General features: G+C 64.5%; 2 protein-coding genes across 3 annotated transcripts in view; one reads left to right on the top strand and one right to left on the bottom strand.

Annotated features, from left to right (window-relative positions):
* Positions 1-11: 11 nt before the first annotated feature.
* Positions 12-5,986, top strand: EFEMP2 (EGF containing fibulin-like extracellular matrix protein 2). The gene is made up of 11 exons (XM_004682615.2): positions 12-112; positions 430-541; positions 765-813; positions 1,390-1,596; positions 2,302-2,424; positions 2,677-2,793; positions 2,937-3,056; positions 4,116-4,235; positions 4,312-4,438; positions 4,635-4,830; positions 5,804-5,986. Exons 2-11 carry the CDS (start codon positions 431-433, stop codon positions 5,963-5,965), a joined length of 1,332 nt encoding a protein of 443 aa, XP_004682672.1. The 5' UTR covers positions 12-112; position 430; the 3' UTR covers positions 5,966-5,986.
* A 732-nt stretch (positions 5,987-6,718) lies between these two features.
* The window catches only part of MUS81 (MUS81 structure-specific endonuclease subunit), a 5,162-nt gene continuing 2,595 nt past the window's right edge, over positions 6,719-9,285 (bottom strand). Inside the window, exons 8-16 of one of the 2 annotated variants that reach the window (XM_004682616.2) lie at positions 9,055-9,147; positions 8,854-8,975; positions 8,659-8,756; positions 8,088-8,204; positions 7,901-7,996; positions 7,626-7,754; positions 7,430-7,533; positions 6,889-6,972; positions 6,719-6,808 (exon numbers count right to left, since the gene is read on the bottom strand). In XM_004682616.2, coding sequence (XP_004682673.1) covers positions 6,742-6,808; positions 6,889-6,972; positions 7,430-7,533; positions 7,626-7,754; positions 7,901-7,996; positions 8,088-8,204; positions 8,659-8,756; positions 8,854-8,975; positions 9,055-9,147 — 910 coding nt within the window. In that variant the 3' untranslated portion in view covers positions 6,719-6,741. Of the gene's footprint in view, positions 6,809-6,888; positions 6,973-7,429; positions 7,534-7,625; positions 7,755-7,900; positions 7,997-8,087; positions 8,205-8,658; positions 8,757-8,853; positions 8,976-9,054; positions 9,151-9,285 lie in introns of both variants that reach the window. The other variant, XM_012725501.1, reaches the window with a different exon arrangement.

Consider the following 9,285-nt stretch of genomic DNA (forward strand, 5'->3'; position numbering starts at 1 on the left):
CTGGGGCCGCGCGTCCAGGGAGCTGCGCCGTCCACCGGTCCGTCTGCCCGCAGGCCCTGCCGGAGCCAGCCGAGCCGCGGAGCCTCGGGCCGAGGGGGCGTCGCGGGCCCAAGTGAGTGACCGTCTGTCGGAGGAGGGCCGAGCCGGGAGGAGGCCCAGTCGGCGTCAGCTAGGAGGCGAGAGGCCCGCGCACCGCGGCCGGCCTGGGCGCTGGGGGACCGGGACCGGGCGGGGGCGGGGCGGCCCTGAGGCTGGTGGGCCGCGAACTCGGGGCTGGGGCGACAAGTGGGCCCTCAGCCCTGAGGGGCTCAGGGACCCCAGGCACGGCCCTGTGCGGGAGGCGGCTGGGTCGCGCTCTCAGTCTTGGAACTGGCATGGGGGCTGCCTGGCAGAGGCACACTGACCCTGCCCACCACCTCCCCAAACCAGGATGCTCCCCTGTGCCTCCTGCCTCCCGGGCTCTCTCCTGCTTTGGGCGCTGCTGCTGTTGCTCTTGGGGGCAGCCTCTCCCCAGGATTCAGAGGAGCCGGACAGCTACACGGTGGGGACAGTGGGGTACTGGCCCCTGCTGGGCTGGGCAGGGACACGGAGACCAGGCTCTGGGGGTGGGTGGGGGAGATTCTCCTCTCCCCTGGTTGATGGCGCAGCTGGGGTGCCATTGTTTAGAGCAGGCTGGGAGGGTGGCCAGGTTCAGGCCCTGGTGTTGGCCTGGCCAGTTGGAGGGGACTGGGGGTGCCCACTGACCCCCTTCTGGCCACTTCTAGGAATGCACAGATGGCTATGAGTGGGACCCTGACAGCCAGCACTGCCGGGGTGAGTGTGCCTGGGGGGCTGACCCCCCCAGGAATAGGAAGGGGGTTGCTGCTTCCCAAGGACAACCCCACCTCCCAGGGCTGCGGCCAGAACCAGTGGCTTGTCCTCTGCCAGCTCCTGTTCTCGGGGGCCAGAGCAGCAGGGGTGGAGAAGACATCCAGGCCCCTCCCCCTCAGAGAAACTCAGGGAGCCCGCGGGGGAGCCACGGGGCAAGCCCCACAGGACACAGCTCCTGTGCCGCTCTGCCCCACCAGCCCCGGAAGGGCAGCCCGCGGTGGGGTGAGGTGGCCTGCATGTCAGCCTGGGCTGAGACAGGGCCAGGGCTTTGGACAGGGACAGAGACCCACGTGGAGGCAGCAGGGAGCGTGCTGGTGGGAACCTGCTGCCCCCTGCGCCCCACATCTTCCTCACAGACTCTGTGAGGGCTCCCGGACCCATCTGTCTCAGCTTGTTGAGCAGTGAGGGAAGGCCTCGCCCGGGTCCCACTGCTTAGAGAAGGCCAAGCCGGGTTCCTGCCTGCCACACCTCAGGGCCAGCCCCCGAGACTGGCTGTGCCCAGCAGGCCCCTCTCTGCAGATGTCAACGAGTGCCTGACCATCCCCGAGGCCTGCAAGGGGGAGATGAAATGCATCAACCACTACGGGGGATACTTGTGCCTGCCCCGCTCAGCTGCTGTCATCAACGACCTGCATGGCGAGGGGCCCCCACCACCAGTGCCCCCGGCTCAGCACCCCAACCCCTGCCCTCCAGGCTATGAGCCCGATGAGCACGAGAGCTGTGTGGGTGAGTGGGGGTCACCTGAGCCCGAGGCTGCTTGTTTCCCAACAAAATTCTCCCACTGTAACCCCATCCACATGTCACGTTCCTCCCCAGTTCTAAAGGGCCCCTGGGCCATGGCCTGCCACGGGGACCTGTCCCTGAGCCCTCCCTCCATTGCTGCTGGCCCTGCAGAAGTTTTGCCTCAGCCCGTTGCCCCCTTCCTGGTCCGGCCCTCGCCCCTGGGTCCCCAGGGCTGGGCCCCACTCCAGCTCACCTCCAAGCTTCATTGCAGTCTCCTGCCACCTCTGCTGTCCTGTCACCAGACACAGGGGGTACGTGTGGCAGTGTTGGGGCTCCTGGCAGCCTGGCCCCACCTCCCAGACATAGAGACACAGATAAGACTATGACCAGTGAGGGCACAGTTTGAGCTGCCGGGCTCCTGCCGTCAAGGAAGGAGGGGCCTGTAATAGCACCCCGTGGGGTTTGGGCGAGGCTTTGTATCCTGTGCTTTCCCGGTATGGGGTCTCACAAGCAAGGGGTACCTCATCTCCTGTAGCTCCCAGCCTGGTGGGGTGTCATTTATGTCGTGGGGAAGGTCTGATTCGCATGCCTGTCTTGGGGTACTGGTCACCCATGTGCTCCTGAGTGCCACTCAGCCTGTGTCCTGCCTTGGGCTACCACACTGGTGCCTGGGGGCCGCCAGTGGGCTCTGACTGCTCTTTTCCACAGACGTGGATGAGTGTGCCCAGGCCCTGCACGACTGCCGTCCCAGCCAGCAGTGCCACAACCTGCCCGGCTCCTACCAGTGCACCTGCCCCGATGGCTACCGGAAGGTCGGGCCTGAGTGTGTGGGTGAGTCCCAGGAGGGGCTCCTGCACCCTGCATGGGTACTCAGGCCTGGCTTCCACCCTGGGACCCTGGCACCTGACCCCATTCCATGCCTGGGTTTTACCCCAGCCCTGCCCCCTGTGCTCGGTGATTAGATACAGGCCTGTTTGGGGGGCCTGGTTGACCTGGCCCAGCCCGCCAGCCCCAGACACCCTCAGACATCGTTTGCGGGTCTTCGAGTCCACCTGCCCTCTGCCCACTGTCCCTTCCCCCCAGATATAGACGAATGCCGCTACCGCTATTGCCAGCACCGCTGTGTGAACCTGCCGGGCTCCTTCCGCTGCCAGTGCGAGCCAGGCTTCCAGCTGGGGCCCAACAACCGCTCCTGTGTGGGTGAGGCGGGGCCAGGCCGGGCTCCTGGGGCCTGGGCAGGGTGGCGGGGCTTGGGGCTGCCCCCTTCCTCCCCAGCCGGGATCCGGCAGGGGCTTGGGGCTGCTCCTCTGCTTTCACCCCCCCACTTTTCCCGGCATCCCCAGACGTGAACGAATGCGACCTGGGGGCCCCGTGTGAGCAGCGCTGTTTCAACTCCTACGGGACCTTCCTGTGCCGCTGCCACCAGGGCTATGAGCTGCACCGGGACGGCTTCTCCTGCAGCGGTGAGACCCCTCACCCCCGCCCCGGCGTCAAGCTGGTCTGCTGCCACTCGGTCTCCAAGCGCCACCTCATGTCAGTCCACCCTGCACCCTGTGGCTCCTGGCCGGCTGAGGGGCGCGCGCAGATCTGCCCAGTGGCCCGGTGGGGAAGGCTCGAGGGGGCAGTTAGGTCGGGGGCTGAGCCAGGAGGGGGGTGCTCCCCTCCTGGGAGCGTAAGTGTGTTGTCTTGAGGATTGCGTGGGAACATGACCGGGCTTTGTGAGTCCCAAGCCACTTGCTCTCACGTGAACCATTCATGCCCTGCACGCTGGCCTCCTTTCATCCTGCCAAAAAACCTATGAGGTAAGTATGATTTTCTCCTTCCTCTGCAAAATGAGGACGTTAATATCTCCCTCGAGGTTTGTTGGGAGGATTGAAAAAAAAAAAGGCATAAAGCTCTGGGTGAGTGGGGACTTTCATCACTCAGTGAGAGGTTAAGTGACCTGCCCAAGGCACACAGCTAAGCCGAGAGGGGCCGCGGGCTCCATCCACGTCATCTGGCCGCATTACCTGTTTCTACACCCCGTCAATTGGCTGTGCTACCTGCTGACATGCTTTGCTGCCGCCAGGTGCCACAGTACCTGGCATGGTGCTAGGGAGCCGAGGAGCCAGAGTAGGAAGCCCGGCTCCTGCCCTGGGGCTCCCTGGTAGCAGGGAGCTGTGCTTGGGCTGATGGGTCACAGGAACTGGACATGTTTTTGAGGATCACAATAAACTGGGTCCTCAGGTTCATCTCATCTAAGCCGCTCATCTTGTTGACAAGGAAATGGAGGGCCCGAAACCCAGAGCAGCGAGTTGGAGCAAGCCTCCAGATTCCCAGGGCGTTCGTTTAGTATCATTTAATAATCCTGGGGCACAGAGAGGGCGTCTGGAAGCTGGGCGGCCTGGAGAGACTGCTCTGTCCCCCAGTGAGCTCTGTGGGGGGCAGTCCTCCTCCGTCTGCCCACACTGAGCCACCAGGGGCCGTCCTCCCGTAAGGGTGAGGGCCGGCACTGAGGGCTTGCGGGTCCACACTCTTGGCAGATATTGACGAATGCAGCTACTCCAGTTACCTCTGCCAGTATCGCTGCGTCAACGAGCCGGGCCGCTTCTCCTGCCACTGCCCGCAGGGCTACCAGCTGCTGGCCACCCGCCTCTGCCAAGGTACGGGATGTCCACGGCAGGGACCAGGGTGCAGGGTTGGCGGCTTCCGGGTTCCAGCCCCTGTCCCCTGGCACAGACATCGACGAGTGCGAGTCAGGGGAGCCCCAGTGCTCCGAGGCCCAAACCTGCGTCAACTTCCACGGGGGCTACCGCTGCGTGGACACCAACCGCTGTGTGGAGCCCTACGTGCAGGTGTCTGACAAGTGAGTCCGCAGGCCAGGCGCCCCAGGAACTACAACTCCCAGAAGGCTCTGCGGCCGACCGGTGGGGGGGTGGGAAAGGCTGGCGTGGACATCCACCCCACCGTGGGCAAGGTGCTGCGGTGCTGCGGCGGGATGGGGAGGAGCCTTTTGGGGCCCCAGGCTCCGACCTCATTGGCTCCCCTTGTCCGGCCCGCAGCCGCTGTCTCTGCCCGGCCTCCAACCCCTTGTGCCGGGAGCAGCCCTCGTCCATCGTGCACCGCTACATGAGCATCACCTCGGAGCGCAGCGTGCCGGCCGACGTGTTCCAGATCCAGGCCACCTCGGTCTACCCCGGCGCCTACAACGCCTTCCAGATCCGCGCCGGGAACGCGCAGGAGGACTTCTACATTAGGGTAAGACGCCCCCACTCCCACCCCTCGATGCAGAGGCGGAATCCAAACCTTGGGGGTGGGACCGCGGTAGAAGCTACAAAGGGAGGGATGTCACACGGCCCCTTGGTGCACACGGTGGGTTGTCGAGTAGGTAGTCAAATGCGAGCCTAAGGAGGCAGTGGGACACCGGGGGTCGAGTCCTGGTGCTGGCCTAGGTGTCTGGCCTCAGCTTCTTCACCCCGTAAACAAGGAGGTGGCGGGAGAGGCGTTCAGGAGTTGGGGAAGGACAGTCAAGTGCAGCTGGGCCTTGAAGGGAGGCAGCTGCGCTGGGGCTGGGTGCGAGGCCAGGCAGAGCTGTGGGGAGCAAGGGGTGCAGCGGTGCTTCACTGAGAGCAGCGCAAGGGTTTTCTCCTTTCTTTTAAACAAAATTTTAGATTTATTTATTTATGCATGCAGAACTGGGGTACAGGCCAGAGGTGCAGGGGTGGCGAGTGGATGCTACAGAGTGGGGAGCAGAGCAGGCAGATTGACTAAGCGCACTGGTGAGGGGAGCAGCGGGGTGTCAGCGGGGTGTCAGGAGGTCTGCCGCGCCCTGGGTCAGCTCCCTGGCCGGGATCAAACTTGCACGGCAGTGGCTGTGGCCAGTTTGCTGTGCTGCACCCTGACCCGTGGCTCCTCCAGGGAGGCCCGGGTTTCTTCCTTTCTGAAACTGAACTTTGAGGGATAGTTGACCTGCCCCCTGCCCCCAAGGGCCACCCGGCTCCCGAGGGCCTCACACTGGGCTTTGACTCATCAGTTGACTCTGGTTAGGCAAAAGCACCAGCTAGGAAGGAGGGGAAGCGCGGCGTGGGAGGGATCCCAGCCGGGTGGGAGCCTGGGCTCGACCCGAATGGGCTCGAGACTCTCGTCACCTCACAGCCAACAGGCAGCTGGGGCAGGGGGGTGGTGCTGGGGTCAGTCCTGGCACACTGGTGACATGCTGTGTCCCCTGCAGCAAATCAACAATGTCAGCGCCATGCTGGTCCTTGCCCGGCCGGTGACGGGCCCCCGGGAGTACGTGCTGGACCTCGAGATGGTCACCATGAACTCCCTCATGAGCTACCGGGCCAGCTCCGTGCTGAGACTCACTGTCTTCGTGGGGGCCTACACCTTCTGAGAATGGGTGGGGGACCCGCCAGGGAGGGGAGGTTCCCTGCAGCCAAGGAGCTCGGGGCTCAGCGATGGCCGCATTCTGCTAAAAGGAAAGAAGCTATTGTGAAGCGTAGAAAGGCAACAAAGGAGAGAGGAGTCCTGGTGGCCGAGGGGGGACACTGTATGAGCCCCGGGCTGGGGGAGGGGCCCACCTGCCGGAGGTAGGGCAGGTTCGCTCAAGGCAGAAGAGCCCACTGGGGGGACCCGGCGGGGTCACCCGAGGGGCAGAGAGCGGGAGGCTGTGGACTCCAGGCCCCAGAGCAGACATCTGGGCTGGCAGGGGGCTCGGAACCGCGCTTTGCAGCCGCCGGGGGTCCTGGCTTCACTCCTCACTTGGCGTCACACCATCGACTGGACGAACCCTAGCAGCTTCCTGGGCCTCATGCTGCCATCCGTCACACAAGGCGCCTAGACTGTTAGTGCTTTTCAAACTTGTCCTCTCCGAGCTCTAGAATGTCTTGTTAAAGGAAATTTATTTCTTCAGGGACCATCTGATGACATAAAGTAGATTCAAAGTTGCGATGCCTCTGACTCCCTTCTGCCTGGCGTCTCTGCTCCACCAGGGTCTCCTGGGTTCTGAGGTGCTCAGTTGAAAATCTAGGGTAACCGATGGCCTCCCCCATTCCTGTCTGGGAGCTTTACACCTGACATGCAGATGCGAACACCAAGATTTTTATTATACCCAAAAGATTCCGGTTAAAAGGCGGAGTAGCCTGGTGGCACGGGCAAGGCGGGGCAGGCTCAGCTCAGGGGCCCTTGGGTGCAGTAGAGCTGAAACAAGGTCCTGCTCAGAGCGGGCCCCAGGTTCCTGCAGGAAGACAAAGGCTGGTGAGGTCAGGCCCCGGGGCAGCACTGCCCCTCACACCAGGTCCAGCCCCTTGCACTCACCTCTGCAGGCGCCCACACTTGATGGTGCTCAGCAGCGCCTCCTGTTCCTTGGGGGTGGCACAGGCATCATAGGCAGCAAGGAGGCTGGGGGTGGGGTGGGGTATTTGCGTTTTGGGGGCTGCTGGCCCAGTCTGAGTGACCTGGACCTGCACCATGAGGACCAGCAGGAAGGGGCCAGGCAGGAAGGAGCCAGCCAGGGGGAGGGGCTCATTTCCTGAGCCTGGCACTCAAGGCCCTGCTCCATCCTGCTCACCCTCCTTCCCGGCAGCAGCCCCGGGGCAGAGCCAGCAAGTGCCCTCCAAGCCCACCACTCCTGGCCCGAGCTTCCGGCCCAGACCCCTGCCCTCAGCCTTCTCTGCCGCAGCCGGCAGTGGGGACCCCTCTTCTGTGGCCTCCCCCAGTGCCCCAGGTCCCTGTGGCTCTTCACCACTACCCGGCCTCCGCCAGCCCCTGGGTCTGTCATTTCTGGTGATATCCAGCTCCCCCAGAGCCAGAAGCCTCCGCGAGTGCTACTTGTGCGAAATCCCGCAGGGGGGTTTACCTGGCGGGGGTGCTGTACCGATCCACCAAGGCTGCTGCCTTCTCCCCACTCACTCCGCGTACCTGCATCAGCTGCCGGGCAAACACCTCCCGCACTGACTGGGCCTGAAGCAGGGAGCACCATGTCGGGGGCCTGGGCGGGGAGGACGGGTGTGGCCTGGGCTGGACATTAGGAGACGCTGCCTGCAGGGAAGTACCTTGTTCTTGACCGCTCCCGCATTGAAGTCGGTGAAGGTGAGGAGCGAGCAGAGAGGGTTTGGCAAGCGGCCAGTCCCGGATTCAGGGTCCCCTGAGGTTCCCCAAGGGCGACTTCGTAGGGTGTGGCCCTGATGAAAGAGGGAGCTGACACCAGCCCAGAACCCCAGGGGACGACCCTGGCCAGTTCCTGTCTGGTGGGTTCCTGCCCACCTCTCTGCCTGGAGGCGCCCAAGGCCCAGCTGATCAGTCAGTGCCAGGCAGATGCCCTGCTCACCTGGTAGAGTCTCTGCAGGCCCCGCGTCAAGAGGGCCAGGTAGGCAGCTGACTCCTTAATGTCAGCGGTGCGCTTCACGAAGAAGCCGTCAATAACCTAGAGAGGACGACGCGAGGCGGGACCTGGCTCCTGGCGTAGGCCACAGACCACACGGCCGCGGCCCACCCGGGCTCAGTGCCCCGCTCACCTGCGTGTTGGTGACAGCCTGCAGCAGCGTGCTCTCGGGAAGGCTGAGGTGGCGTGCCGAGCCGTGCTCCTCCACCAGGTATACTCGGCGCCTCAGACCGCAGCGCTTCAGCCGGAACTGGAGGGGATGGGCAAGGTACCAGCACACTCAGCGTCACAGGCCCTGCCCCACCTGCTCGCCCCTCCTGTCTCGGAGGGGCCGGTTCGCCTTAGCTCCTGCTCTCATCTGGAGTGGGAAGCCCGTGCCAGTGCTGGTGCTTTTCACACTTGCTTTGTTTGCAGTAACGTGGACAGCGCCCCAGTGGTCTCCTCAGCCCAGCAGCCGACATGAGATCGGCCACTTTGGCTCCTCTCCTGGACTCCTGGCTGCAGGGCTGACTCCCAGGGTTCTAACGTGCTTGCCCCGCTCAGACTCCACGCAACGAGGCTCTCCTGGCAGTGCCTGCGGGGTCCGAGTTGGGGGCTGCCCTGCGCAGCTCGATGGGAGTGCGGCTGGAGCCCCAGGAGACCCGCCTCCAGGCCACCCAGAGGTGCCCCGGGATTCCGTGTGGGAGAGGCAGGGCATGAGGCACCTTCTGCTCCCGGAAGCGGCCGTCGATGATACTGCTGCACAGGTCATCCAGCCGCTTGCGCTCCACGATGTGGTCTAGGACCAGCTCCCCAGGGCTCGCTGCCAAGAGGCCGGGAGGGTCCCCTGGGCTCGTGGCCTGGCTCAGGTCCACCTGTCAGGTGGCCCCCGACACCCGCCATCCGCCCACGCCCCTTACCCGGGTCTCTGGGCCTCGTCTCCTGTGCCACCCACACGAAGTCCCCCACGTGCAGCTTGCGCACCGAGTGGCTCACGTGCAGCCGCTGCAGCTCCCGAAGCAGCTCCGGCCTGTGCCCGGCCCTGGGGTTGCGGCGAGGCAGGTAAGGGCAGGGCAGACCGCGCCACCCCTGCATCCTCTCCCACAGCCCCCCTCACTTACCCCTTGGCCTCCCCGATGTCTACACACAAGAGCACCCGGTACTCGCCAGGACCCAGCTCTAACGCCGGCGGCTGGGTGCTGCCTTCACTGGTACTGCTGTGCGAGAGGGTTGGTGTGTGTGTGTGAGGCCAGAGTTGCCAGGGCCAGGCTGTTCCCCCCTCCCCTAGGAGGGGCAGCCACAGCTGAGCTGAGGTGGAGGAGGTGGGGAGGGAGGCTGAGGTGGGGAGGGAG

The sequence above is a fragment of the Condylura cristata genome, unplaced genomic scaffold (assembly GCF_000260355.1).
Source record: "Condylura cristata isolate star-nosed mole 26May11 unplaced genomic scaffold, ConCri1.0 scaffold00015, whole genome shotgun sequence".
In the NCBI taxonomy this organism is placed as follows: Eukaryota; Metazoa; Chordata; class Mammalia; order Eulipotyphla; family Talpidae; genus Condylura; species Condylura cristata.

Coding starts and splice junctions, on each gene's coding strand:
- EFEMP2 (XM_004682615.2), top strand. CDS start 431: ATGCTCCCCTGTGCCTCCTGCCTCCCGGGCTCTCTCCTGCTTTGGGCG. Junction 2,794..2,936: donor CAACAACCGCTCCTGTGTGG/GTGAGGCGGGGC, acceptor CGGCATCCCCAG/ACGTGAACGAATGCGACCTG. Junction 3,057..4,115: donor GGACGGCTTCTCCTGCAGCG/GTGAGACCCCTC, acceptor CACTCTTGGCAG/ATATTGACGAATGCAGCTAC.